The sequence below is a fragment of the Doryrhamphus excisus genome, chromosome 8, assembly GCF_030265055.1.
Source record: "Doryrhamphus excisus isolate RoL2022-K1 chromosome 8, RoL_Dexc_1.0, whole genome shotgun sequence".
Lineage (NCBI taxonomy): Eukaryota > Metazoa > Chordata > Actinopteri > Syngnathiformes > Syngnathidae > Doryrhamphus > Doryrhamphus excisus.
Window position 1 is genome coordinate 18,055,617 of NC_080473.1, and position 27,098 is coordinate 18,082,714.

Sequence of the window (27,098 nt, forward strand, 5' to 3'; positions counted from 1 at the left end):
GAACACCTGATAACAGCAAGCATTTTCTCACGGAGTTGGACTGTGTTGTTGGCAAGTGCTTGGGTTGGATCGATGGGCGCTGTACCACAGAAATCCCTTTCAAATCTATTTTTGTCATTTTATTTTATAAACGTGGGTTGTATCATCACAACGGCACTGGGGTCGTGGGTGACACTTGGCGCTGTGGGAATCAAGCGGAAACAGATGAACTTGCGTTTTTTGTGTTTTGCGTTTTTTCTTTACATTTAGTTAAATTACAATTTTAAGGCCGCAGTTCCATTTGTTAGTTTGAATGGGTTGGAGCAGTCTAAGAGTGTTGTTTTAACGATTAAAAATACATTGAAAAACGTGACTAGAACAAAGTCATTCGAACACCAGGTTTGTAACGTTTGTAAGTGATGTTCTCATGTCGGCCAGCAGAGGGCGACATTGCATCGGCACTGGAGAGACCGGCTGAACGTCAAGAAAAAGTACATGAGTGGGGGAAAGTACACGAAAGCTGGAAAGGAGAAGTTTATCAATTGAGAAAAGTGCAAAGAATCGTTTTTAATGTAGCATAAAAGCAATGGAAGCAGTAACATTGTTCAAGTGTATAGTTTTCTATATGAAGTGTTGCTATTTTTACAACAAATAATAGATAATAATTTAGATAATAATGTCTAAAAATAATGAAAAGTAGAAATAATCAATTCTAATCAGTTTTAAATAGAACACGAGTACACTATTGATGTTTTGATGTGCAGTTAGTCTTTATGCAGGCTTTGGCTTTTGAAAAAGTATTGACTCATTTCTTTATAAAGATAATCATAATTATATTTTTTAAACAACGAATAATATGTATATGCATGTAGAAATGAAAGCATATCCCTAATACAGCGCGTTTGAAGGTGATGTGTTCCTGCAGATTGAAGTCCTGTCCTTCCAAGATGGCTGCTGCCTTGGCCACGCCCACCCAATTCCCAATTTCCTCGGCTTTTTCCAATATTAAAGTGTAAAAAGTGTGCGATGAGGGGGCCGACGCGAGTGCGGCGAGTGTGGGGACTTATCGAACGAAGTGACAGGTCCTCAGGTTGTACACGAGACGATCTTTGGCGCAGTGCTGGATGAGGGGCCGTGTCTCTGTCATATCGCAAAAGGTGCATAAAATGAATAAAAGTAGCATTTGTCGGACATGAACGTGTGAAAAGAGGTCGTGATGCATTAAAGTGATGTGTGTAGTACATGTAGTAGTGGGAATATTTGCTGAAAAAGGCATATAACTTGCTTGCTTCTGAATATTCAAATTGAAAGTAACGCGCAATCAAATCATTGTCAAATCATGGACTTCTTGGCCTTTTAAATAGTCGGCATGGAGCAAGAAAATCCCAAACTAAAATCTTCCCAGCTATATTCCAATATTCTTCCATGCTCTCGTGCCGCCCTGACACTTTTGCCTGCATTTTTTTGGAGACTTTTGCACAATTTTCGTTCTTGGTGTTTGTGCTGAGGGGCAGAGGAGGACGTTGAGGAAGGTCTCCGGCAGGAAACGTCTCACCACCACCGCCGCCACCGCCACCGTCATGTCTGGTGAGTCCCCGTCACGTCCACGCACTCGCAGCTTTGCTTCTGTTGCACAGAAAAAGGAGAAGATTAGTGAGGATGTGTGAGGATGTGTGCGGGGGGCCGAGAGAAAGGGACAGTCCGTGTAGGAGATATCACAAGCACTTCCACGTCACCCCAGCCTGTCCCGAGAGAACAGGGCGAGAACATCCGTTCCCTTTGGAACTAAAGCCCTTATTAAGCTTTTTTTTAGATGAAATAAGACCGCATTTTTGCATTTCAATGCGCGTGCATCTTCTGTGCTATTTTGCGCATACCTCCATGCTGCATACAAGCATGTAAATACATACTGGAGTCAAATTCTTCTTCTACATACATATATATATATATACATATATACACACACATATATATACAGTACATGTGTGTGTGTGCTATATAAGGATCCATTCCATTTCATTTGTTGCGCAGAGGCTGCGTTTAGTGCAACGGGAGGACTAAAAGGTGTGGGACGTGTCTGTAGAATTTAAGACAATGTCTGAATATGAATATGAATATTTATCAGCTCCCCGCAAGGAGGGTTATATCGCTATCGGTGTTGCGGGAGCACTCCTTTCCTTTCCCTGCGCCATGACTGCTTTATTAGACATTCGGAGAAACATTTACACGGACTTTAATATCACTCTGCTGCACGGCGATATGTTCAATTAAATAATATTCTGATCAATGATCAAAGTTCGTGTAGCGGAATCCATTTCATGTCTGCGTCTTTGTTTGGATTTGGACGCGAAAACGCCGCGCGAAGGTTCGAAAGTAAATAAGAATAAGCCGACATAACTTCAAGCATTTTGTCACGCACTCCACGTCTAAATACACAAATAATCCAAGAAATCAATAGGATGATTGATACTCACGGCCGCGTGTGCTTTGGCGGAGGTCTTGGCACCGGAGCGCCGATCCCACGCGTTCTCTGTCGGAAGCCTGCTGCTGACTGGGCCGGAAAGGGAGAGCCCGGACCGGCGAGGAGCGCTGAGAGGCTCGGCTAACACACGGCCGCGTTTTGACGCACTTTTTGACGCACTTTTTTTTAAACTTTGTTTATTTAACACCGTTTTATGTATCTCATGTGACATGAAAAACACATTTATTTCACATAACGAATGACCAAATTTGGATTATTATTGCGTTACTGAGGGAGGACAAAAGTGAAGAATGTGGTTGAGGGTGTGTGTTGGGGGAGGGTGTGTGTGTGCGTGTGTGTGTGTGTGTTGGCTAAACATGCTGTTGTCTTCATGCAGATAAAGGTCGTGTGTACCAGGGTGTGAGGGTGAAGACCACAGTCAAAGAACTCCTGCAGAGGCACAGAGCTCGGGAGGCCAGCCGTAAAAAAGTCAAAACGGTATTTATTTCTTTTATTGACGTGACGTCATCAATAAAGACGTCTCATGCAAATAAAAACATGTTCTTGCTGACCTTCAGATATCTCAAGCTTGTTTGGATCTTCAGGCGCTTTGTGCCTCGACTCTTCCAAGTAAGTCTGCACTAAATCATCCATCATACATAACAATCATATAACATATTTATTAGGGGGGGGGCACCACAATTATGGCCCATAGCAGGGAATTATAACTCACCGACATTAAAAATAATGAATAAAAATGCTATAACCTCCCCTGAGACACCAAATGATGCAGATCCCTTGCTGGGCCAGGGTGGCTCCCTCCGCTCTATACTATGGTTGTTATGATGGTGGTCATGTAATAGTAAAGTCATATTTCATTAGGAGTCATCAGCAGGTAAAGTAAAATCATGAAGACCATAGCAAAAAAAAATAATAATAAAAAAAACAATGTCAGGAGGAATAAAATGAAAATATTGTAACGGAGGAATGCAAGGACAGTTTGTAGGCCGGCGCTGTGATGACGTCATCATGAATAACACGTGATCCTAGCGGTCTTCTGGGAGCCCTCGCGCAGAATCACAACTTCGCCATATACTTTCAGATGTCTCTATGGAGGCTCCCCCCGTCGACCCCCCCGCGGACCCCGGCCCTTGCGGCGCTGCCGCCCACCTGCTGCGCCCCGCCAACGACACCCAGGAGCTACACAGCAGCTTGTGGTGCAACCAGCAGCCGTTCGGAGACACCATGAACTACAACAACTACAACAACAACAACTACTACTACTACAACACCGACACGTGCCTGCCTGCTTTCCCGCCATGGAGCCTCGCGGACAACGAGGACTTTGTGATGGTACGTTTAAAATAATGTATCCTGTATAATCATTTACCAGCACTCTATTGATGATTGATAAGAGAAGAAGCACGGTACAGCACCGGCACTATAAGTCCCACAATGCACCACTCTCATAACCAGCCATGATTAGCATAATTAATCGTCCGTCCCCTATCACGGTTTAGCCTATCATTAGTCCAAAAATGCATAACAAAGCGCATAAAACGTAGTTGTGGCGTTTCAAGCATAACAATGGCGATGAACTGGAGTCCGCTGGCCACTAGGGGTCACTAGTAACATGCACCAACAACAGGGCCACTGATGTGGCACAACTGTAGCCAATGGAATCCCTCAACGTCACTTCCTGTCCACTACAAGGAAGACATTTATTGAAACACTCGCAAGCTTGTGTCTTAAATGGCCTGTTTTCTCTTATGACGTCCACAATATTGCTCTGATGGTGTTAAAAAATACTTACAAAGTTATAAAACAGGTTTTCCATGCAACTATGAAAATATTCCCTTGTTAATACCCGCCATTTTTCAACAATATTGTCCATTTTAGTATCGGCCATCATTTTGACTGATTTGTCAAGGCACACATAATATTGTGTTCTGTGTCTTTATAAACATAAACCACATAAAATGGTTGTTTTGTATTAAAATAACTATTTATTCACAAATACACCATGAACTATTTACCGTAACTAAACTGTGCATGTGCATGCTAAAATGTCCATACCATGCTAACCTTCGGCACGCTACACTCCTCCATGCTCTTCCACTTCCTCCTTGCAAATGATCCATACCTCTCATCATTAGCTCTCATTAAATGCACTTCTGCCACCTTGTGGCCGTTCTTATGGCTTATTATTAGCACATTGTTTTACATCTCCCAATATAAATATGTCTTGGTTGCGGTCGGGAAGCAGTTAGCCGCCATAAAGGAGGGATCAGTTGGCCGTTTATTCGGCTCATGCTAGCTAGACACAGCATCAAAAGTGCCACAACTTCCTGATTCTCTTATTGTTGCTCTGGCCAGCATGGCCCACATTGCTGCCCCCTGTAGGCTACACACTGAACAGCAGCTTCTGAACACAATACAGTAGTGGCTACAGTAGTACTCTATGTGTGTAGTGACAGTACTTGTATTTTTACTCCCAATGAGTAGTGTCTCGGAAAGCAGCATAGTGATGGATGATGGTGTGTCAGTGAAGAGAAATCAAACACGAATCCTTCTTCCATGCAGGCTCTTTGCTCCTCACCCGAGTCGCTGAAGCTCTGCAGCCCGGCCGATTCTTTCTCCTCCTCTTCCTCGTCCTCCTGCTACGACTCTCCTCCCAGGATGGAGAGCTGCTTCGGCGGCTTCACGTCAGAAGATTGCTCCTGCCCGCCCCCCCAGGAGAGCTTCTGCGCTCCTCAGGGTTCCTCCTACTACACGCAGTACACAGACTTTTACTCCTTCCCGGCGGAGGAGAATTACTACAAGACCAACACCGACATGTGTTACAATGTCCTATGATGATGCGTGAATGAATGAATGAATGACTTTGCTTTTTATACTCAGATTTATTTTCATACTCACAACGTGATGACCTTCTTAATAAACAAGAAGCCAACACATTCTCCATCTCTGCTGCTCGACAGAAACACAACTTCTTTTTCCTTTTTCCATGACATGAAGGAACACAGTCATCACTTGCAATACTAAAATAGTGCTCACTTTTATAGTTCACAATACTGCAATACTGCTCACTTCAATACTTCAGAGTACATAATTAGCATATTTGATCATTCAAGTTATTATCAAATATGCCATTTCATTATTCATGAATTGGCCTATCAATATTACATATATATGATTTTTACAATAGAGTACAAAAGAATACTCATAAAAGGTAGGGAAGTACTGTAGTACACTTTGACACCACCAACAATACAAAATCCAGTTGTGATAAATTAAAATGAGGTTTGTCTCTACTGGGTCGTCTGGGGTGGGGGAGGGGCTTTTTTAGGCCCCAAGGGTGAAGCCCAACCAGAAGGCTCTCGGCCCTCCACCGGCCCGGCTCCACGTGCGAGTCCAGTGTGTCCTTTGGAGTTCCTGCGAGGGGACTAGCTTGCCTTGGGTGGTGCGGCAGGGCAGACATCCACAGTCTGAGCCGGCGACTCCGTAAGGCAGCCATAAAGTTGTGGTGTGTGTTTGTGAAAAGAAAGAGGAGGATTTACTATCCTGCGGGCCACCCCCCTCAAACCCCCTAACCCACGCCTCATCTTGTTTGCGCTGTCAGGTTAAACATTAAAAACATTAAGTGCTTCGATTGGCACATGTGTGTGCACTGCTAGCATGTTAGCTTGCACGTGCGTGTCCCCACACGTGCGGCTCACGTTCACGTTGACTTTCCTTCAGTCAACACTCAGCAGCTTTTCCTACACAAAAAAAGTGTTTGAGGCATACAAATATTTTATTATTACGTGCTGACTGGATTCTATTTACTCATTCCGACCATTCTCCATCTTTCACTAGCAAGTGTCGCCACAAAAAGCAAACATTTCTCCACAGCTATTTTACTAGAGCTTCATGGCTGCTTCTCTTTATGGAAATGTTGTTGATTCATATGCCATAAAGCCGCTCCAGCACAGTGGGAGAGTCCCTGCACGCACTTTAGGGAAGCTGATGTTTACGGGAACAGTGAATGCACCTGCACGCTGCTTACTTTACTTGACAGATTAGGGAACTTCCACCACTTCCTGAATCTGAACTCACCTTGCAGGGCTAATTTACAGACTGTATACAGCCAACCATATTAGCAGGAAACTCATTTGTACCACTTCAACGTTCCTAAACACTTAAGAAGGCTGATGTTGGCTCATTTATATTGCTATGTCACATTTACTGTACATACTAAGGGTGTGGAAAAGAATCAACATTAATTGATACATCGATGCGCATGCGCGCGATGCGAGTGCATCGGCTCATTCACTGGGCATGGATGCAATTGACGTGAAATCTAGATTCATGGCATTGCGTTTGTGGGTATCGGTAAAATCCGATGCAAGCGCAGTTTTATTAATGTTCATCGCGATGCGTTTGTGGGTATCGGTAAAATCCGATGCAAGCGCCGTTTTATAATGTTGAATTTCACTGCGTATGCTGTTCCCCAGGTGCAATGAATGCACCATCATTACTTCGCGTTTTGTCTTGAATACGGAAGCAGCAGCAGCAACGTTCGCACGCAAGCAGCAGCGAGGAAGTTTCTATATTTAACCCCCCCCCCCCCCCCCAACGTTTAAATGGTATGTTTGGAAATACTACGGATTCTCAAAGAAAATAACGAAGAAAGCTGGGCAAAACGTCTGTCATTTTTAAAGAATGCCGCGTTAAGAAGCCGTACAACGGCACAAACATGAAGACCCCCCCCCCCCCCCCTTAAAAAGGGGACACCCCAACACGGACAAGTCTACCGCCGCCTCCCCGTCTAGTTCCTCGTCGGGGAGCTCGGGGAAAAACCAAGCTAATCAGGTCAGTGGATCTTCTGCTGCTTTCCAAATTGTCCAGGAGCTATTTGTCCGTCCCTGCAACAAGTACCCCCCACCCCCAACAGCAGGTGACATTAGAACAGCAGAGCAGTTGGCTTCTTCCTGAATTGTGAAGCAATTTTAAAAGGGTAGAAGTTGTTTTGCACTTTCTGCTCCTCACTACTGTATTAGCCTAGCTGCTAGTGCATTCATATTAGCAGTATGTTTTAAAGACAGGAATATAAACAAACATTGATTCCACTGTTGAAAGTGTCACTTTAACTTTGCTGTTGCTGCTACTGTATTTTTTACAGCAGTAATTGTTGTTGCTGTTTTAAGATGGCAAAAAGAATGATCAAGAAGTTGCGCATAGTAAAAAAGACAAACAGTACTTTAGTTGAATTTACTGCCAAGTGCCTAGAAGGAATAAAGCAAAATACGTTTTGTAGGATCATAATGAATTCTATTTTTTTGCCTTTGCTTATATACATCATGTTGAATTACATCATATTGCAAGAAATTGCACCATATCATATTAGATTGCATTGATTTGAACTAAATGATTATCGCATTGTATCGTATTGCATCATATCGCCAGAAAATTCCATTCCAAATTCCAAGTAGCGTAACGCTTGCAGTGCATCGAGATGTGTATCGAATCATCCTCAGTGCTGAGACTCACACCCCTAGTACATACAGGTATACAGTATATACATAAATACACACACACTGTACATAAGTATGCATAGATTATAATAACAGTGATATACATTTTAGTGATTGTTTTATTGATTAATTCATTCATTTTCTACCGCTTATCCTCACAAGGGTCGCGGGGGGTGCTGGAGCCTATCCCGGCTGTCTTCAACAAGAAGCCAGCCAATCATAGGGCACATATAGACAAAAAACCATTCACACTCACATTCATACCTATGGACAATTTGGAGTCGCTAATTAACCTAGCATGTTTTTGGAATGTGGGAGGAAACCGAAGAAAACCCAGGCATGCACGGGGAGAACATGCAAACTCCTAACCACTGGGACACCGTGCAGCCCACAATATTACCATTTATTTTAAATGTTCTTCACAAATCGGTCTAAATGTTTGATAGTGAGCACTTCTGCTTTGCTCACAGGTGTGCCACATCAAGATGCTGATCTGACATCATGATTAGTGTACAGGTGTACTGCTTTCATCCAGCTTCTCAGCAAGGTGTTCCCAGGCCAGCGAAGAGACCTAGTCTCTCCAAGGTGTCCTGGGTCTTCCCTGAGGCCTCCTACCCTGCCCTGAACACTGTGCCCAGGGGGGAATCCTGAGCAAGTATTTCAGTACGTGCTTTCACTTTTAAGTCCTAAAGTACCTGAAAACTTTGATGCCAGACAGAGTTGCTGGATTTATAACTAGTTGCGTTTGAGAAAATATGTCACCAAGAGGGTTTGGCATGTTGCCAGAGTTAGCAGCAAAATGGCCAAGTTGGCAACACGCTATCTTGGGGCGTGTCGGAATGTGATACAACTTTATATCATAATATTTAGTACAGTACAGTATGTGCACATACCCGAAAGTTGGCCAAGCAAAAAGGATGCTTTTGAATTTGTGAACTCAGTCAATGATATTGTGCAGAATGAGACAATGTGCAACGTTCAAAGGCACCCTGGCATAGTTGATGGTCGTGGCAGATGAACAATATACTGTACATTCATACGAGGTGACACTGAGCTCTGATGGCTCCTCAGTAACGCTAAGAAAGTACAACGCAGTTGCAGCTTAATTCAAGCGCAAGACTCCAAACCTAAAATGATTTTCCCTCCTAATATTCAAATGTGTTCTCATAAAATACAAAGACAGCTCTCGGTTGGAATTTGTCTCCCCTGCGATTCCGTGCACTGAATGTGTCCTCCATGTTGGACCACATTCATTCTGCACCCGAGGCCGGTTGGTGCCCACAAGCACGTTGGATATTGTGACGGAGGGCGGGCAGCTGTGCAAGCACGGCCCTGCTCAAAAGCTCAGAGTGATTGTCTCGGCTCAAGTTTGGATCTGCTGCACAAGTCAAGGGCCAACTCGTCCTCACGCTGAATGTCCCGAGGACAAGCAACAAGAACGTGTATTGACTGAGCTGCTGGGAGGTGAAAGTGAAGGGCAGATTTGTTTGCTCTGCAGGTGGAGACTCGTACCTGAACCGTACCTGCTGACAAGCTCACACAAGCCAAGACCAGGTGGGACGGCTGCAAACACACACACACACACACACATACACACACACACACACACACACACACACCATTCAATGTGCACACAGTGATAGTACTGATCATGTTACATTCATACAATGTTTATTTCTTGGGTTGGACATTTTAAAAGCAAACAAATTAATGTGAATGTTTATTTGGCTGTATCACACGTGTCAAACTCACCGGGAAAATAAATCACTTCATCTTTCTTACCTAACGTAGTTCTTCCATCAGTTGTCTCTCACAGGTCTTTTTTCTCCGCTGTTCAAAGCCTCCAGTCACTCAGCCATTTATATCACCCAGCACAACAACCTGGGGATTGCACGATATGACCTACCGTATCTTCAACAGATCAATAAAGAACTATAGAATATACCGTATTTTCCGGACTATAAGTCGCATATTTTTTCATAGGTTGGCTGTTCCTGCGACTTATACTCCAGAGCGACTTATAAATGAAAAAACAGTTTATGTTCCATAAACACTGGACACCTTTTCTGTTCATGTTTATTTTTTGTGTAGTTGAATAACCATTATGTTAGCATATCTTACATCTATTCAGCCTGTTCTCTATTCTTATTAATGTTAGAATTTGCCTTACAAGATGACGTAATGTCTGTTTTGGTCAAGTAGTTTGTAAAATAAATTACCCGCAAAAAATGTGACTTATACTCCAGTGCGACTTATGTATGTTTTTTTCTACCTAATTATGCATTTTTGGCCTTGTGCGACTTATACTCTGGAGCGACTTAAAGTCCAGAAAATACGGTATATATATATGTGTATATAATAGAGCTGTAAATCTATTCAAATATTTGATCGTGATTAATCAATTTTTCCCCCCCATCCATAGTTAACTCAGAATTAATCATATTTAATCGTAGATAGAAATTTTTATTTAACTTATTTTAGACGTTTTTAGCTATAATAAGTAGGGGAAATCTTTTTGTGGTAAATGATTCGATGTGCAACTACACGGATAATTACATCAAATTTTATTTAAAGGATATCAATTTGGGAACTATGGGCCAGTATTTAAAACAATACAGTCAGCATGCACATTTTTTCTTTCTTTATTATTAGCATATTAGCTCTTAAACTCGCCCACAAACATTCAGCAAATACAAAATGTGAGCGAGTGAGACCTCTCACATTGACACAAACATGTGTTTGTTTATTTGTGTCAGCTCAAAATTTGTTTTTAAAATTCTAAATGTTTGTGAGTGAAAAATCATATTTAGGAAGATTAAGAAATTATTATTATTAAAGATTTGCCTCAATGCACTTTTCCTTCATGAAATGTAATGAAAATGAACGTCCGCAATGCATGTGGCGCAGACGGAAACGTCATATCCGGTCACATCTAGCAAACGCAAATACATAGAATCAAACACATAAACACTTCAATTGGAACGTAAACAACCATAAACAGAGTGCAATGATGGATTCAGCTACCATTTTTTAAAATGGAGAAATATACATCTAATAAAAGAAAGCATGTGAGGAAAGAAAAGGTTTTGATAAGGAAGCGATCCAAGACGTATGGATCGGTGTAGCCTGTATCAGGCTGTCAAACTGAAACCTTTTACATTTTACAGACAAGCATGTCCCTTGTCGCCTCAGTACGGGTGTTGGCAACACTGCACACACTTTGAAAGGCATTTATCTGCATAATCCCATCTTGTGTTGTTTACATAAATCGGATGATATTTATTGATGGTTGATCATGGCAGCATCTCTAATCTGTGTTCATATACAGTAGGGATGGTCCCAATGATCGGCCAACGATCACTGTCGGCTAATTTCTGCCAAAAGTCATGTGATTGGCGGATGCTGATAGAGGCCTATAAATCACCTGTGGTTCGAACTGTTGCAGCCTGTAGCGATCCCTTTCCTTCACACTGTCCAGACGTGCCAACACACAAACAAACATGTCTGACATGGAACGTACATGCCAACACAGATAAACTGTCTGGTGGGGGTACCATGCTAACTTAATACTTCATTAGTAGAACACTAGTAGATGCATTCGTATTTAGCATTATTTGGTAATGGTAATGGTTTTATTTCATTTGAACATGCATCAGATTACAATTGAGTGCATCCCATAATCAGTTCACAGTTCCACATGTCCAAAAGGAGTAGGAAGAAGCAAAGCTTATTAAATCCTACCCCTCCATCTGGTACTTTTACAATCATTAACTGTTACATTTGTTCACTTCCTGCTTTCCTAATATAGTTTAAGTTTTTTTAAGTTTGTTTATTTTTTTTATTTTTATTTTATTTTTGTCACGTATCGAAGTACGATATGACCATACAATGCTTAATTGGCGACTCCAAATTGTCCATAGGTATGAATGTGAGTGTGAATGGTTGTTTGTCTATATGTGCCCTGTGATTGGCTGGCGACCAGTCCAGGGTGTACCCCGCCTCTCGCCCAAAGACAGCTGGGATAGGCTCCAGCACCCCCGCGACCCTCGTGAGGAAAAGCGGTAGAAAATGAATGAATGAATGACATAATGTTTATCATAGTAACTCAATATAGTGATATATATAGCACATCATGACTGGTTCAAGACTTTTCATTTTCTTCATTTGTTTCTTGAATTGGCTCATTGTTGTGCATTGTTATTAGCAATATTAGCATTAGTAGACGCAGTATGGTAGGTTTTGGAGGCTCGCTGTGTGATCACTCGCCAGTATTGTATGTGTGTGAGAGTCAAGGCCAAGCAAATAACTCCCCAAATAATTGATAATAATCTGACCTGGACCTCCACCAGTGCATCCCCAGATCCAGTTCGCCAGAGGTCTAACTTCTCTTGAAAAATTAGTCAGATGTGTTTTTGTCTAAATTATTTTATGGATCCTTTTTTCATATCAGCCAAATGCAGGCGTGCAGGCAGGAATTCCCCCCCCAAATTTTTTTTTCTTAATTACTCAGTTTCATGAGTAATTTGATATGTTTTGGGGCCCCTAGCAGTTCTGGTCTTGGAGTTCTCCTGACATTTCCCCCTTATATGGCAGCCCTGGCCAATAGCACTCATCATAAATGATTGAGAAATTATTTCAGTCGCGGAACCCTGATCCGAGCATCCCTTACGTACAGTATCGTCACTATGGCAACGGAAATGACTGACAGCCCCGGTCTATCAGAGAAAAGAAATATTTGAGCATTAGTAAGACACTTTGCTGTCATGGACTGAGATCCTGCTGAAGAAGACACATGTACAGACCCGTCTGAACCTTTGACATGAAAACACCCCAATGACTTGGGAGGCTTGGGAGAATGTCATGTGGTCACATGGCAGCAAAATGGAGCAAAATAGTGACTATGAGTCCACCGACAGCATCTCCACTGCAACACGTGAAGGGGGGAACCTTCTGCTTTGGGGATGTTTCACTCACCAAAATCCCTCCTGAGATGTGTGCAACCCTGGGGGGCAACTTGAAGAAACATCTGGCATCTTTCGTACGCTCATGTTTTCCTGCGATTCGCTTGTCCTCTGAAATGTTCTCTTCATTTTGTCTCAGTTTTCATACAATATTGCACAACATATGCGTCAGTTTGACCTATAAATTGTGTCTATAAAATTACCTCGTTCTAGTGAGGATTTAGAAGATCAATATTGAGGTCTCCACATTTGCACGGTGGACAAGTGGTTATTGCCAATAGCAACTGACATATTCTTTACTCCTTTGTAATGGAGTTTGTCCACTTACAGGGCCACTCCTCCACCCCTCGTGTCCTTGCTGTTGATGCAGGTCATCTCGTAGCCTTCCAACCCAAAGTCCACGCCTTTATCTACAATCAGCCAAGTTTCCCAGATTGCCATTACTTTGAAGGGTTCCTTGAATACATTCAAATATTCTTTGATGTTGGCATAATTTGTTAATGATTTGATTGACAACTTGTTTTCCAATTCCAGTCGTTTGTGATTTGTAGAGCCAAAGAAGTCCATTTGCAGGTCTTCTTGATGATACTGATGATGTTTAAGCCCTTTTCCACTTCCACATTGGAGTAATCTTAGTATTTTTCCACATCTTTGATGTTTTGACAAGGAGCTCTCTGGCCTCGGGTCCTCCATTTAATTTGATGAAAATGTTGCAGTTGGCAATCCAAGTAGCTTGGATCCTTCCCTGCTTTCTCAGGTCACAAGCTTTCTTAGCGATAACCGTTATACACTTCATAACCATTCTAATAAAGTAAATGATAAATGTTATGAGTAAGAAGATGACTAATGAGGTCTTTGAAAGCTCGGTACACGTATAAAAGGGTTGTTATTTACACAATGGAAGAAAATCAAATACTTCTCACCTGCAAGGTTCATGCCCTTTCCTTTCTCCCTGAAAATGCAACATTAATCATATATAATAATCATAATAGCAATATATATTCCGCATAGTCACACATGCGTCACATCTCATGAATCATCATGAAACACCTACTTTGACTTGTCATTTATTGGACCCAATGCTACTATTTAGACACCAAATGATGCTATGATGTATTATTTATCTTCTACTTACTTGTTGCTTTCACTTTGCATTGCAGGCCAGCCAAGCGTGAAGTACAAGCAGGTGTTTCCCTCATCGATCGTCCACAAACAGGACATGCAGGTGCTTCCTCCATCTATCCTTTTTACCATGAAAAATCATTTGAATCCATAGAAGGATGCAATGCACATTTTACAGTTCAATTCCTCCTATGAGATTTATGCTAAGTATATATTTCAAGAAACATCTTTGACATCTGGATGAAAAAAATTATATTAATATCAACAATACTTTCACTTGCCCGGATTGTAGTCGGGCTGTCGATTGGATGTCCGACCGATAAATCTCATTAAAATCAAACCAATAATAAAAAAAAATGCTCAAATGAGGCAGGATTACCTGTACTGTGTGGGTGAGCAAATCAAGTGCTCCTTCTTTCAACTGCCTGTGACGTTCACAACCTGTCTAACTTCACCTGAGTTCACTTGTAAATTAACGTGTACCCATCAAAAGACAAGTGCTAGTTGGCCCAAATGGGGTAAAAAAAAAACATGGAGCACACAAATAAACCTCATCAGCCACCTGAAATTAAAATTTAAATTAAATTTTTATTTTATTTTATTTCTTTAATTTTAATTTTAATTTTAATTTTAATTTTAATTTTAATTTTAATTTTAATTTTAATTTTAATTTTAATTTTAATTTTAATTTTAATTTTAATTTTAATTTTAATTTTAATTTTAATTTTAATTTTAATTTTAATTTTAAAATGAAAAATAAAAAGTAAAATAAAAGAAATAAAAAAAAATTAAATTAAAAATAAAAAAAACCCTTAAACTATACATATGAGGAAAGCAGGAAGTGGACAAATGTAACAGTTACTGATTGTAAAAGTACCAGATGGAGGGGTAGGATTTAATAAGCTTTGCTTCTTCCTACTCCTTTTAGACATGTGGAACTGTGAACTGATTATGTGATGCACTCAATTCTTCAAATGAAATCAAACCACGGCCATTGCCATTACCACATGAAACACACAGCGTTTGAAAAGTGTCAAAAGTTTGTCAGAGACTCCTATGGTGTCACAGCGGGTGCTCGGAGCATGTGCCCGAATACAGAGCACCTTTACCGCTCATCCTTTACAGACTAAAGATGTCATGGTGCTTGGGGACCGCCATCTCTCGAGGACATCTATGGCATGTATTTCTATGCCTTCTGGTAAATTCAAGCCATGTCGGCCTGGGACTAGATTGTTAGCGGGATTAAGTCTCCCAGCTGGCTGGGGAACGCCTCGCTGTCCTTGAGGAGGTGGTCTGGACATGACCACTTAGGCTGCTCCCCCCTGAACTGCTGACCCCCTGGCCCCTTTACCCCTGTGACCCAGACTGGGAGAAGTGGAGCAAAGTGCATTCACAAAGTGACGGTGGTCCAATTAGTGTTGGAGAGTATATGAGCCATAATATTCACATCATATGCTGTATGAAGAATAACGTGCTCGTTGTCTGCAATCAGTACTGAAAGTACATGCATGGCTTGCTGCACAACTGCAATACCCCAGGGGGTCTCGTGGCTTGCTTTTAAGCATCTTTGTCCTTTTCTACGTTCATTTCAAGTTCCTTCATCATTAAAAAACGAGATAAATCTATCCATCCACACTCCATCAACAGCAGCAGTATGCACTTTGACAAATGTAAGTACCGTATTTTCCGCACTATACGGCGCACCGTGTTATAAGGCGCACCTTCAATGAATGATATATTTTAAAACTTTTTCCATACATAAGGCGCACCGCATTATAAGGCGCTACAGTACAGGCTGTAGTTACATTATGCAACCATTAGATGGTGCCGCACTAAAGGGAATGTCAACAAAACAGTCAGATAGGTCAGTCAAACTTTATTAATAGAGAACAAACAAGCTTTCCACAACTCCATTCACTCCCAAAATGAATAAACAGCTGTTTTATTATTTTCTCTGAGGTAAAGCATTTTCGTGACACATCTTTAACCTTCTTTACTTGGCGCAGCTCATCCTCATGCTTCCTCCACTTCCGCACCATCGATTCATTAATGTTAAACTCTCTTGCTGCTGCTCTATTTCCGTGTTCTACTGCGTGACTGATCGCCTTGAGTTTAAACTCTGCGTTGTAAGCGTGTCTCTTAATAGGAGCCATTTCAGGGTCTTTATACAAACGCACAAATGAAAGTGAATCGTCGTTTAATATTTCCCAGTATGCACAGCGCACTTCTTCTTCTACGGGAAAAATTGAGTCGGTGGCCGCTTACCGTAAGTTGCGAGACCTGTCGCGGCTCAATATTGATCCATATATAAGGCGCACCGGATTATAAGGCGCATAGTCAGCTTTTAAAAAAAAAATCTGATTTTAGGTGCGCCTTATAGTGCGGAAAATACGGTACTTTATTCCGCTATTTCTCTGTACTGTGATTTGTGTTCCATATTTTGAAATCATTTCATTCATATGTTTAATGTTTGTAAAACATATTAAATATGAGTATGTCTCATATTTTTCTTTTCAAATAAATATAAATATGAATACATACTTGCATACAAAGAGGATCATTTGAAAAACGATCCTTGTCCTCGAGTATGCAGCTTCCTTTTTTATGTTTTAGGTCAGGCAGCTTTGAAAATCCTGATGTGAGACATGAACACACATCTTTCTCTGTTCTGCGCCTTCTAAAGATATAAAAACAGAGAAAAAAGAGGCAGCTAAGAATGGAACACACCTATTCCACCTAGAAAGCCATCTGGAAAAAACTCAATTTGCATCACATGAGCTGCATAGTAACCAAGCTAACCAAGCTACAGCAAAAGTGTTCTATTCTTATGGTTATGGATATTGTTATGCCCAAGAACTAAGTTACTGGTGTAGTGACACCTCGCCAAACCAAACACCAGGCCGTATTTTTGTCTTGGAGTTTGGAAAAGTTAACTCTGAGTGTAGCGTTCCTATCTAAGTTGCTATGTTCAATAAATGCACCCAGGAAGATAGTTCCATGGATGGAAACTAAAAGGATGAAAATAGTGTATGACATGTTATCATGAATGTAATGTTAGCACATGCTAATAGCATGGAGGGAAAACCATAAAACCTTGTTGGAGGTCTTCTAATAGCGGCTTTTCCATGCGGAATAGCTGTGCATTCATTAGCTGCCTCCGGTTACCACTTTTGATATCTTTTGTTCTCTTATGGGATGCACCAGATTGTCATCAAACATAAAAGGTTTCACCTTTGACAGGGTGTCACATGATCTGTGGGCTGTTTGCGTGGAAAGTTCAAGTGTTGTCAGCACATTCCGTTCACTCTCACTGATCTTATCAGCTCGCTAACCGCTGCACTTTACAGGTCGCCACCTGAGCGACGACACCAGACAGTATGCCCCTCATCTTGTCCTGTCGCCATCAAGAGATGAGGGTTAGCCTGGTTAGCGTTAGCAGCAGAAGCAAAGGACAGGGTCGACGGAAGATGACCCATTCAACATCCCGCCATGTTAGGCAGCAATGAACAGCATGATGAACTATGAAAAAAAACAATAGAATATAAATCTTAAGAAATCTGTCAGGTTTTTGCATATTAGACGCATGTGAAGTGCTTGTGTGTGATGTGTGGACTGCTCTCCGTTATCCGTTATCAGATCAGTCAGCATGACAATAGACAGACTCAGTGGCACGTTTACGCACATTCCTCAAATAGTTTAGCCTCTCCAATTCCCACACTTCCATGCTTCCGATTCCGATCAGCCACCAATGATTCACACGTCATCCATAGCCCGATGCAGCCCCGCACACAACGAAAGTTCCTCCTGCACTGGAAGTGCTACATACAGGTAAGGGCCAGAAAATTAGAATATTTTCATAAACTTGATTTATTTCAGTCATTGTGTTCAAAAGGTATAACTTTTACATTATATTTAATCATTGCACACAGACTGATGCATTTCAAATGTTTATTTCTTTAATTTTGATGATTATAGGTGGCAACAAATGAAAATCCGAAATTCCGTGGGTCAGAAAATTAGAATATTACCTAAGGCCAATACAAAAAAAGGATTTTTAGAAATGTTGGCCAACTGAAAAGTATGAACGTGAAAAATATGAGAATGTACAGTACTCAATACTTGGTTGGAGCTCCTTTTGCCTCAATGACTGCATTAATGCGGCGTGGCATGGAGTCGATCAGTTTCTGGCACTGCTCAGGTGTTATGAGAGCCCAGGTTGCTTTGATAGTGGCCTTCAGCTCTTCTGCATTTTTGGGTCTGGCATTCTGCATCTTCCTCTTAACAATACCCCACAGATTTTCGATGGGGCTAAGGTCAGGCGAGTTGGCTGGCCAATTGAGAACAGAAATATCATGGTCCTTAAACCAGGCACTGGTAGATTTGGCGCTGTGTGCAGGCGCCAAGTCCTGTTGGAACGTAAAATCCCCATCTCCATAAAGCAGGTCAGCAGCAGGAAGCATGAAGTTCTCTAAAACTTGCTGGTAGACGGCTGCGTTGACCTTGGATCTCAGGAAACAGAGTGGACCGACACCAGCAGATGACATGGCACCCCAAACCATCACTGATGGTGGAAACTTCACACTAGACTTCAAGCAACGTGGATCCTGTGCCTCTCCTCTCTTCCTCCAGACTCTGGGACCTCGATTTCCAAAGGAAATGCAAAATTTGCTTTGATCAGAAAACATAACTTTGGACCACTCAGCAGCAGTCCAGCTCTTTTTTTCCTTAGCCCAGGTGAGACGCTTTTCGCGCTGTTTCTTGTTCAAAAGAGGCTTGACACGAGGTATGCGGCAGTTGAAACCCATGTCTTTCATGCGTCTCTTGGTGGTGGATCTTGAAGCACTGACTCCTGCAGCAGTCCAGTCCTTGTGAATCTCCCCCACATTTTTGAATGGGTTTTTTTTCACAATCTTCACCAGGGCGCGGTGATTCCTATCGCTTGTACACTTTTTCCTACCACAGTTTTTCCTTCCCTTTGCCTCTCCATTAATGTGTTTGGACACAGAGGTTTGAGAACAGCCAACCTTTTCAGCAATAACCTTTTGAGTCTTGCCCTCCTTGTGCAATGTGTCAATGGTTGCCTTTTGGACAGCTGTCAAATCTGAAGTCTTCCCCATGTTTGTGTAAGCTTCAGAACTGGACTGAGAGACCATTTAAAGCCCTTTGCAGGACACCAGGTGTCTTCAAAATTGAACCCTTTCACAATATTCTAATTTTCTGACCCACGGAATTTCGGATTTTCATTTGTTGCCACCTATAATCATCAAAATTAAAGAAATAAACATTTGAAATGCATCAGTCTGTGTGCAATGATTAAATATAATGTAAAAGTTATACCTTTTGAACACAATGACTGAAATAAATCAAGTTTATGAAAATATTCTAATTTTCTGGCCCTTACCTGTACATGTCTGCATGCTCCCAAGTCCATACGTACAGTGGGTTGGGACCGGGGCTTTATAGCCGCCTGACGGATGATCACATCACCAAGTGCATGCATTCGTTACACTTAAAATGTGTACCTAATAAATGAGTTAAGATTGCTCTTCGTGACAGCCCTAATAAGCTCTGCTTGACCTTTGGGACAGCAAAAAGTCAGAAAGTCGTGTAGTCGTGACTGACTGGCGGCTGCACAAGCAGACATAGCCAGAAAAAAGCACGTGACTGATTGATGATTTGTGGGTCGCATTCCTGATTGTGTTGCCTGTGAGAACAAGTTGAATGTCTCCTCCACCGTTGGCCCTCACGGTCCCTACCCAGCACCGAGGCCCCTTTTTTCTAGAATGGACCCCAGAAAGATATTACACAAATAAACAGTAATTCTACAAGAGTAAGGTGAAAATAATAAGAGAAAAAAAGTTGTAATGAGAAGAAGACTTCTTAGCATATCAGCACGTGCTGCCTTCCAACATCAAAGTGGCTCCGTGGAAAAGCTGTGGACACTCCCGGGGGAGCGCTTAAAGCCTGCGCTGTGTTTTGTGTGTCCTCAGTGCCATCGCTATCACTGAAATATCAAAAGCAAAACAACATCTCTGCGACTTTGTTGGAACTTGTTGCCTCTTAATTGGCTCTGCTTTCCCACAACAGACTTGCAAGTTCTCATCAACTTGGTAGAATGTATCAAAAACAAACGCTGGGATAATTACAGTCAAATGTTTTTGTCGTGGAAAACAATATAAGCATGATAAAATGTTTATTACATACACAGCAACACATCTTGTCTTACTACTGTATACGCAAACAAAAACATTTTATCATACTTATGTTGCCTTAGCTGTCATCTATGATACTCCTACATGTTTACTATGGATAATTATGGATTATTATTGGATGGGTGGATGGATGGATGGATGAATGGAGGATGGATGGATGGTTGGTGGATGGATTGAAGGTTGGATGGGTGGATGGATGGATAAATGGTTGATGGGTGGCAGGGTGGATGATTAGATGGATGGATGGGTGGGTGGGTGGCTGGATGAATGGTGGATGGACGGCAGGGTGGATGGATGGATGGGTGGATGAATGGATGGATGGATGGGTGGGTGGGTGGATGAATGGTGGATGGATTGAAGGTTGGATGGGTGGGTGGATGGATGAATGGTGGAAGGATGGAAGGGTGGGTGGATGAATGAATGGTGAATGGATGCAAAGGTGGATGGATGGAATGGTGGATGAATGAATGGTGAATGGATGCAAAGGTGGATGGGTGGGTGGATGGATGAATGGTGGATGGATGCAAAGGTGGATGGATGGATGGATGGGTGGGTGGATGGATGAATGGTGGATGGAAGGATGGATGGATGGATGAATGGTGGATGGATGGGTGGATGAATGGTGGATGGATTGAAGGTTGGATGGGTGGGTGGATGGATGAATGGTGGAAGGATGGAAGGGTGGATGGATGAATGGTGGATGGATGGAATGGTGGATGGTTGGATGGTGGATGGGTGGATGGATGAAGGGTGGATGAATGGAAGGGTGGATGGATGAATGATAAATGGTGAATGGATGGAAGGGTGGATGAATGAATGGTGAATGGATACAAAAGTGGATGGATGGGTGGGTGGATGGATGAATGGTGGATGGATGGATGAATGATGGATGGATGGTCACAGCCAGACGTCAGTCTTTTTGGCTGTCGAAAACATGGTTGCAGTGACCATGAAGGAGTAAGAGTAAGTAGAGTTTGTTGGCCGTGACAAAGAACCCCTGTGGCCGGTTTGCAGCTCCGTGCATTTATTGTGTAGGAGCCCGTCCGACCTTGTGACCTTTCCTTAAGCTCAGCATCTTACTACTTCTTTTTGTGCATGTTGAACTGTGTACACATGTAATTCCATGTTATGCGTGTTCCAAATGAACTTTTAGCATTAGCATTAGCATTCCCAGGCCAGCAATGTGATGAAGTTGGTGTCAAATTCACTTCCATCCGTTGCTCTTTCTAGCCCGTCCATCAGCACCCACCAGGCCCAGACCGTACCAGGGTGTTCGAGTCAAAGATCCAGTCAAAGAGCTGCTGAGAAGAAAGAGAAGTACCACCACAGCAGGAAGTACTGTAGTAAGTTTGTCTACACTTTTGATTGGCTGGGATGACACAATCCAATTCGTTAGGGTTTAGTTTAAGGTTTACACATCCCGCTGTGTATGTGTTGTATGCGATTAGTCAAACACAGGATGCTCTTTGACAAACACATTCTAATCTTGCTCATCCAAATCCAAGGATGGATGGATATAGAAAAAGATGGATGCTATTGAAAGGAAGTATGAGAAGGACTAATCAAGCCTGTAAAGTCAGAGCAGAGGGGGATTTTGTTCTTATATAATCCAGGTGTTTTTCCATGACAGTTACGATCATTCTGTGAATGGCTCCGGGACAGGGCACAGCGCCCTATGCAAAACACTTGTACCCGTGCCAAAGAACATTCCCTCATGCTTTTTATTATGCTCACCACACACACACATGCACACACACACACACACAACATTTCAAAGATATGAGTGTCACCCGCTCAGGTACTAACAAAGTTTATTCTAGAAACGTTGTAAAAATCCCACGCAGTGGCATCACTGACAATCTGATAACTATCCATTTTCTGTACCGCTTATCCTCATTAGGGTGGGGGTATGCTGGAGCCTATCCCAGCTGTCTTTGGGCAAGAGGCGGGATACACCATGGGCTAGAATCTAACAACTTTATTAGACATTTTTATTTTCATGATTAGTTTTTAATTGGGTTAAAAGTCATCTTGCCAACAGGAAGCAGTACATCAAGCTAGGAGAATATACATCTGCATGTTTAAATATTGCATGTGGAGTACCCCAGGGGTCAATACTGGGACCACTTGACTTGACACCTGTAACGTTAAAAAAGACTAAAAGTTGGTATTATTTGCAGATGATACTGCTGCACACAAGACCTAAGTAAAAAGTCACAGATGAAATATATAAATATAAAAGATTATAAAGAAATATTAAAAAGATGGTTTGACTATCCTTGAGCCTAAGTGAAACTGAAATAATAATAACAATCACGACGAGCAAATACAAATAAACGGAGTAAATATTGAAATGGTGAAGGAAATTCCATTTTTTGGGGATATAATAGATGAAAAAATAAGATGGAAATCTCACATAAAAATATACAACATACAATAAGATGGCAGGAAACGCTTCAATATTGAATAAAGCAGCATTTGTTCACTTGATACCCTTTACTGGTCTCTGGTTCTACCATATCTAACTTACTGTGTGGAGATATGGGCTAATAACTGTAAGCACAATCTTCACTGGCAAGATCAATGAGAATAATGAGAATAATCCATACATCCTTTATTTCTAAAATCACTAATATTAAAACTCAATGATTTAGTAAAAACAGCTAAAATAATCCATAAAGCTCACAATAAACGTCATAAATGACCTTTCTACAAGAGAAAAGAAATATGAGCTCAGGGAAAAACTAAACTTGAAACAACGCTAAAAGCTCCGAAGCTTGCTAGAATATTTCAGGATGTGGAATCAATTGATGGAATAGATTGAGGAAGGAATGTAAACAATGCATTAAGATGAGCCAATTCAGGAAATAATACAAGCAGCTGATGTTTGCTAAATACAGAGAGTGTCTTCAACTTGTTTTGTATTTCTGTTATTATTTATTGATTATTACATTGATTATTAAATATGATTGACATTTATTATGATTGTGGAAAAAAGTGGTATTATCACACCACTCCTACGGTCATATAATCTTGTCACATTTCTATGTATTAAAGATCACACAAGGAATACAGGAAGTGACAAAATGTACTACAACAGATGTGAAAGGGATGGGGGGAGGATTAAATATGATCTGCTTCTTCCTACTCCTTTTGGACACATGGACCTGTGAAAGGAATTATGTGATGTGACTTTGTAACTTGATGTTCAAATTGAATGACACCATTACCATTACCATTACCATTACCATTACCATCACCATCACCATCACCATTTAATTACCCTTACAATAACTATTACCATTACCATTTCTATTACCATTGATCATTACCATTACCATTAACCATTACCATCACCATTTAATTACCCTTACCATTACCTTTACCATTACCTTTACCATTACATTTACCATTACCATTACCATTACCATCACCGTTTAATTACCCTTACCATTACCATTTCTATTACCATTGATCATTACCTTTACCATTACATTTACCATTACCATTACCATTTCTATTACCATTGCCATTACATAAGATAAACATCCTATTTCACTTTTTATGGGCACTTTTTAAATTCATTCATTCATTCATTTTCTACCGCTTTTTCCTCACGAGGGTCGCGGGGGGTGCTGGAGCCTATCCCAGCTGTCTTCGGGCGAGAGGCGGGGTACACCCTGGACTGGTCGCCAGCCAATCACAGGGCACATATAGACAAACAACCATTCACACTCGCATTCATACCTATGGACAATTTGGAGTGGCCAATTAACCTAGCATGTTTTTGGAATGTGGGAGGAGACCGGAGTACCCGGAGAAAACCCACGCATGCACAGGGAGAACATGCAAACTCCACACAGAGATGGCCGAGGGCGGGGACTTTTTAAATTACAAGTTCCAAATGTTTTTGTCACACTTCCCCTTCTTGCTTTTGCATATTTTAGCACTACTCAAAAGCTCATTAAGATCCAAATGAGGAACTGGTCTGTATATTGTATATACCCATCCATCCACCCATCCATCCATCCATTTTCTATACCACTCTTTGGGCGAGAGGTGGGGTACACCCCGGACTGGTGGCCAGCCAATGGCAGGGCACATATATATTTGTGATTATTTGATCATATATTAGAGATGCACAATATCTTTTTTTTTTCAAACTGGTACCAACAGCTCTTGACGGCCGATATGGTACTGTTCTTTTAACACACACATTGTATGTCTCATGCTAACATGCTAACATGCTACCATGCGGTTGGTCCACGTTGCTGCCACTGAAGATGACTAAAAATGAGCTTGGCTGAGGTGTGTGGAACACCTTGGCCCCGCCCCCTTTAAGTGCAAACACGGCATGCATGTCAGGATAAGGGTTGATTATGATGTAGCTGTCATTTACAGGCTGTTGTGTATTGTTTTTAGGATGTGATTACACACAACAAGCCGTCCTACACACAAGGTATGTTTAGCCTTCCAGTCCACCTGCGTGTCAAACCTTTTTCAAGCGATCACATAAACATCCGACAAAAGAACATGAACTTGTCTGTGAATTCAGGAGTCCTCGATGAGGCCAGCTGCTCCAGCGATTCGCTGGCTGCAGTGTGCCACGGAGACGGGCAGAGTTCCCAATGGACGGCGTCCAGGACCACGTTGCAGCCTGCGGTACCCGTCTGGTCTCCATCTGATTGCCAACAGGACGCATCCACGCAGCATCTTTGCTACACGACCGCCTCCACTGTGACAGCGGATGTCTACATGCAAACTCTGTGCCCCAGCTGCACCATGCTGACATACACGCATACGCCACTGCTCACCAACTTTGGGGTGAGTTGCTGTCATCAACGGTTACCGCTTACAGAGACATGATGCTACGATAACGGCTAATTAGTGTGCATTGGCATTAGTGTGGAGTACGGTTGCTTACTTGTTTCTTTATCTCACTGCAGACCATACCTGTGGCCCCGGCAGCATGTTCCCTTCCTCACGTGGAGCTCCCAGAATCAGGGTTCGCTTATATCCCCTGGTCCCAACCCTTCACTGCTCTCTCGACTATGCCCAGTTCAGGAGTCCAGTTTGGCCCAGGATCTGCGACGCTGTCAGGGTCCTCGGTGGTCCATATGCCTTGGTCCACCATGTTCCCTCAGCAAGACCCTCAAGGTATGGATTGTCAGCCCCAGAACCTGGAGCCCCTGCAATATTCACACCAAGTCAACCCTGAGCCACACAGTGAGGCACCGGATGAAGATCAGGGTGCAGAATTGGACGAGTCCAACCTGCTGGATAAAATTCTGGAGGGTCAGAGAAAAGATGATGAATTGGGAGGCAAGGAGTCGTACAGTAGCTCACTTTTTTTACCAAATGCTTAGTGATGGAACTTCGGGGCCATCCTAACACCTTGCATCGTTCTTCACCACCCACAGAGCAGAGACCTTCTTACCATCACACAGAAAAACTATTCTCATATTTTTCACTTTCATGATTCAGGATTTGATCTTATGAAGCATTTGTAACAGAATCAGAAAATGGAAGAGCCCATGTTCATGTCCATGGGACAATGAATACAGACGCTTACATTTTTTCTGGTTGCATTGAAATGTGCCTGACACTCTGAAAAACCAGCCTGTGAGGTTGTGGTAACATGTGTACACTGCATGCTCATCAGCCAATTTACCACTGTTCAGTGCACTTCGCCTGCGCCAAGAATACACCAGGTCGGAGCTAGGGAGCTTTCTGCGCACCTTTGGCGGCCTACTTTGTCACAAAATTGTCACTGCATCAAGCTGAAAATGTGGACACCTCCCCTGGTGCGTCGCCATGCCCATCTCGACACAGTTTAGTCTACCAAAGTACAGTACTGCACTGGACCAAATTACCACTGCGTGGGGTGCGCCAACCTGCGCCACTTTGAGCTGCGCCATGAAATTAGAGCCCTCAATGTCAACAAAGGTGAATTCATAGGGTGTTAACAAGGCATTCAATAAATGATAATCAGCGCCGCTGAAATAAAACTAATCTCCAGTCGAGAAAGAGACTGGAGAGAGATTCCTACGGTGTTTTATTTTTTTAGTTTTATTTCAACAACACCTTCAAGTTTCCTTGTGTTTTGCATTCTTGTCCTCTTGCTCGCTCCTGATTCATGATGTCTTTTGGACGACACGTTGAAATTTCACCTTCTGTAGCTCTGCAAGAGCCTACCTGCACACGCACCCCTCTGATTGGTCAGGTGGGGAGGGCTGTCAATCAATGTGCGGCCTCTTTTCTCTCCTCCGCCTCATGGTAGCGCATCCAATGCGCATACGCGTTACTGTACAAATACCTCCCCTCGTGCAAAATGTGGGCCCCCCCCATGAAGCCCCCTACACGTGGCGTGTTCTGCGTTTAGGAGGACCCTGAACCCTCCTGTCTCTAGCTGTTGTTTGCAAAAAGTGTTCAATAAAGGTAAGTGATGTTAATTAAGTTCATTAAATTTGTCACTTTAATTATTTTCTGCTTGGGAAACAATAATTACTGTCCATAAATGTCAGGGGGTTGGGGCGTCTGGACAGATTTATTGGATTGGCATGATATCTCATCTTTGCCTTGGTTAGAGTCTGCTTTGGTTTGAGTCTGACCTTGTGGAAAAGATGAATAATGCTAACCAGGGCACCACTGTGTTTGCTCATATGCAGCAGTTCAAGCCACCATAAAGCACATACGGCCGAGACTTCACCCATCGAGCAGATTCCACGTCAGCCGACACACCTTCGATTGGGTGTGGTAGGTTCAACAAGGAGTGACTGGCAGCAGTCTTCATAGGTTGAATTCCTGGCAGACCCGATAGTGATCTTGCACCGTTGAAGCAAAGTTA

General features: G+C 42.2%; 2 protein-coding genes across 2 annotated transcripts; both read left to right on the forward strand.

The window, feature by feature from the left end:
- Positions 1 to 800: 800 nt before the first annotated feature.
- linc.pou2af1 (lnc RNA pou2af1) lies at positions 801 to 5,400 on the forward strand. The gene is made up of 5 exons (XM_058080081.1): positions 801 to 1,566; positions 2,838 to 2,938; positions 3,019 to 3,070; positions 3,543 to 3,793; positions 5,024 to 5,400. Exons 1-5 carry the CDS (start codon positions 1,560 to 1,562, stop codon positions 5,294 to 5,296), a joined length of 684 nt encoding a protein of 227 aa, XP_057936064.1. The 5' UTR covers positions 801 to 1,559; the 3' UTR covers positions 5,297 to 5,400.
- Positions 5,401 to 12,856: 7,456 nt separating this feature from the next.
- On the forward strand, positions 12,857 to 26,674 carry LOC131134891 (POU domain class 2-associating factor 1). Its single transcript, XM_058080573.1, has 6 exons — positions 12,857 to 12,948; positions 14,078 to 14,142; positions 21,482 to 21,594; positions 24,674 to 24,710; positions 24,807 to 25,075; positions 25,198 to 26,674. Exons 1-6 carry the CDS (start codon positions 12,857 to 12,859, stop codon positions 25,615 to 25,617), a joined length of 996 nt encoding a protein of 331 aa, XP_057936556.1. The 3' UTR covers positions 25,618 to 26,674.
- The last annotated feature ends 424 nt before the right edge of the window (positions 26,675 to 27,098 follow it).

Excerpts from the sequence above, each read along its gene's own strand:
- linc.pou2af1 (XM_058080081.1), top strand. Across the intron at positions 3,071-3,542 it reads TTGTGCCTCGACTCTTCCAA|ATGTCTCTATGGAGGCTCCC; the intron begins GTAAGTCTGCAC and ends ATATACTTTCAG. Across the intron at positions 3,794-5,023 it reads ACAACGAGGACTTTGTGATG|GCTCTTTGCTCCTCACCCGA; the intron begins GTACGTTTAAAA and ends TCTTCCATGCAG.
- LOC131134891 (XM_058080573.1), top strand. The coding sequence starts at position 12,857 with ATGAGTCCACCGACAGCATCTCCACTGCAACACGTGAAGGGGGGAACC. Across the intron at positions 24,711-24,806 it reads CAAGCCGTCCTACACACAAG|GAGTCCTCGATGAGGCCAGC; the intron begins GTATGTTTAGCC and ends CTGTGAATTCAG. Across the intron at positions 25,076-25,197 it reads CACTGCTCACCAACTTTGGG|ACCATACCTGTGGCCCCGGC; the intron begins GTGAGTTGCTGT and ends ATCTCACTGCAG.